Consider the following 2,449-nt stretch of genomic DNA (forward strand, 5'->3'; position numbering starts at 1 on the left):
GCAGGGGGTCCATGGGGACCAGCACCTGTCCCCCCCACGGGGGCTGCCGATGCACACCGGAGCCCCCAGCCTCCCACCGGAGAAATATTCAGCCCCGTTTTGGGCAAAGCCAGGCTCCAAAAAGGCGCTGAGGATTGTTCCGCTGGTCCCCTCCGTGCCCCCAAGAGCATCCCACGGTCCCCAGAACTTCCTGGCCTCCTGCCCCCATCTCCTCTCCCACCCGCAGCGACTGCTCCAGCTCTTTGGAGCAGAAAGATAAAGAAAGAAAAAACAAAAAGCATTTTTCCAGCAGCTCTGATGTTCCCAGCATCATCCAGCCCCCCTGTGCTGCCCTTGCCCCCGTGCTGGCGCTCCCCAGCCCTATATTATTTATTTCTGCAAGAAGAAACAATAAACCCATTTTTCTCCTCTGCCTCCAAAACCATCCTTTTATTTTTTTCCCCCTCTAAAGCCCCTATCTCCTCTCCCACCCGCAGCGACTGCTCCAGCTCTTTGGAGCAGAAAGATAAAGAAAGAAAAAACAAAAAGCATTTTTCCAGCAGCTCTGATGTTCCCAGCATCATCCAGCCCCCCTGTGCTGCCCTTGCCCCCGTGCTGGCGCTCCCCAGCCCTATATTATTTATTCCTGCAAGAAGAAACAATAAACCCATTTTTCTCCTCTGCCTCCAAAACCATCCTTTTATTTTTTTCCCCCTCTAAAATTCTGCTTCCCCAGAGGTTTTGTGGATTTTTTTTTGTTTGGTTTTTTTGTTTGGTTGGTTTTGGTTTTGCTTTTTTTTTTTTATTTTCCTCATGACACAGCTTGCACCTTTGGCTTCCCAGCTGTGTGGTTTTATTAACGAAAGGTCCCTCGGCTCCAAGGAATTCAAGGAAATGCCGAGTGCGACCGTTTGGCTGGAGGCCCGGTCCCTTCTCCCGGTAAAACCAGCGCCAGATTTCTGCGGGAAGAGCTGGGGACGAAGCCATTCCCGCGCCACCCCCCTTCTCCCGAAAGACAACACTCTTCCCAAACCTTCTCTTTTCAGATAATCAGCCCCAGAGCCGTGGAAAGTGCTGATAAGGAGCCAGTTGTTTGCTCAAAGCTTGAACAAACCGTCCCTGCCGGTTGCTTGGATAAGCCGCCCAGCTTCGGTGTTCGCACGCAGAGGCTGAGCCCGGGATCCTCCCTCTGCTGGGGGAGTTTTGGCCCCAAAAAAAGGCCAGATTGGGAGGCAGCCCCCCAAAAAGCTTGCTTACAAAGGTTGGAAGCTACAGCAGGAGGAAAAACCCATATCGTTGCAGTGATATTGGGGTGCTATGGCCTCTGGATGCAGTCTGGGGTGCAAATCCCGAATTTCAGAGTTCTTGGGAATGCCGTGATGGGGTTTGCGGAGCCGAGGCCAGGACCCTTCCCTTACTCGGCACCAAAGAGCTGCAACACCATGGTCAAAAATCCCAGGGGCATCCAGGAGAGAAAACACAAACAGGATCTGCTTCCCAATGTCCTCGCAGCGCGTGCGTCACGGATTGGTTTGACGCTGGGGTTTAAGTCCGACCTTACATCCCCGTGAGTATGTTTTCAGCATCCCTTGGACGTAACGGGGCTCCTCGGCACCACGGGGGTCCCACCGCTCCCCCGTACTCACCCAGCAGATGCTTCATGATGGCCTGGTTGTGCTCCCAGAGGTTGTTGAAGGTGCCCCAGCGCGAGTGGCCGTCGGGGAGGGGGTTGGCCTTGATCCAGCCCCCGCAAGCGTAACTGAAAAAGTCCTCGCAGGGATTCACCGCTTGGTCCAGCGAGCTGAGGATGGAGCTGGTGACGGAGATGCAGGCTTCCGACAGGCACACGGCGGGTGGCCCTGGGAGTGGGTGTGATGGGTTCAGCTCCTCCGCTGCGGAGCGATGAGCCGCACCGGGGAGCGTCCTGCCTCGTACCCAAGCATCCCACCCCAGGGCGAGGGATGTGGGCAAATATCCCATCTGGTGCCCGAGCATCCCGCCCTGTACCTGAGCATCCCACTCCAGGGCAAATGATGTGCCCGAGCATCCCGCCCTGTACCTGAGCATCCCACTCCAGGGCAAACGATGTGGGCGAGCATCCCGTCCCATGCCTGAGCATCCTGCCCGGTGCCCGATCGTCCTGTCCCAGGGCCAGGGATACAGGCAAGCATCTCATCCTATGCCCAAGCATCTTGCCCAGTGCCCGAGCATCCTGCCCTGGGGTGAAGGATACGGGCAAGCATCCCATCCTGTGCCCAAGCATCCCACCGCACACCTGAGCGTCCTGCCTGGTACCTAAGGATCCCACCCTGGGGCGAGGGATGCGGGTGAGCACCCCATCCCGCGCCCGAGCATCCCATGCCAGGGAACCCCCCCAGCAACCCACCCGGCCAAGGGAGTAGGATCCCTGTGCAGTTCAAGGACTTACGGGCTCTGTACTGGAAGATGAGACCCAGCAGACATGCCGCAA

The 2,449-nt window shown here is 57.0% G+C and overlaps 1 protein-coding gene across 1 annotated transcript in view; it reads right to left on the minus strand.

The window, feature by feature from the left end:
- The window catches only part of LOC104078164 (endothelin-converting enzyme 1-like), an 8,832-nt gene that overhangs the window by 5,003 nt on the left and 1,380 nt on the right, over nt 1-2,449 (minus strand). Inside the window, exons 3-4 of the mRNA XM_009579701.1 lie at nt 2,408-2,442; nt 1,626-1,838 (exon numbers count right to left, since the gene is read on the minus strand). Coding sequence (XP_009577996.1) covers nt 1,626-1,838; nt 2,408-2,442 — 248 coding nt within the window. The remainder of the gene's footprint in view (nt 1-1,625; nt 1,839-2,407; nt 2,443-2,449) is intronic.

This window comes from Fulmarus glacialis, unplaced genomic scaffold, assembly GCF_000690835.1.
Source record: "Fulmarus glacialis isolate BGI_N327 unplaced genomic scaffold, ASM69083v1 scaffold11956, whole genome shotgun sequence".
NCBI classification, from domain to species: Eukaryota; Metazoa; Chordata; class Aves; order Procellariiformes; family Procellariidae; genus Fulmarus; species Fulmarus glacialis.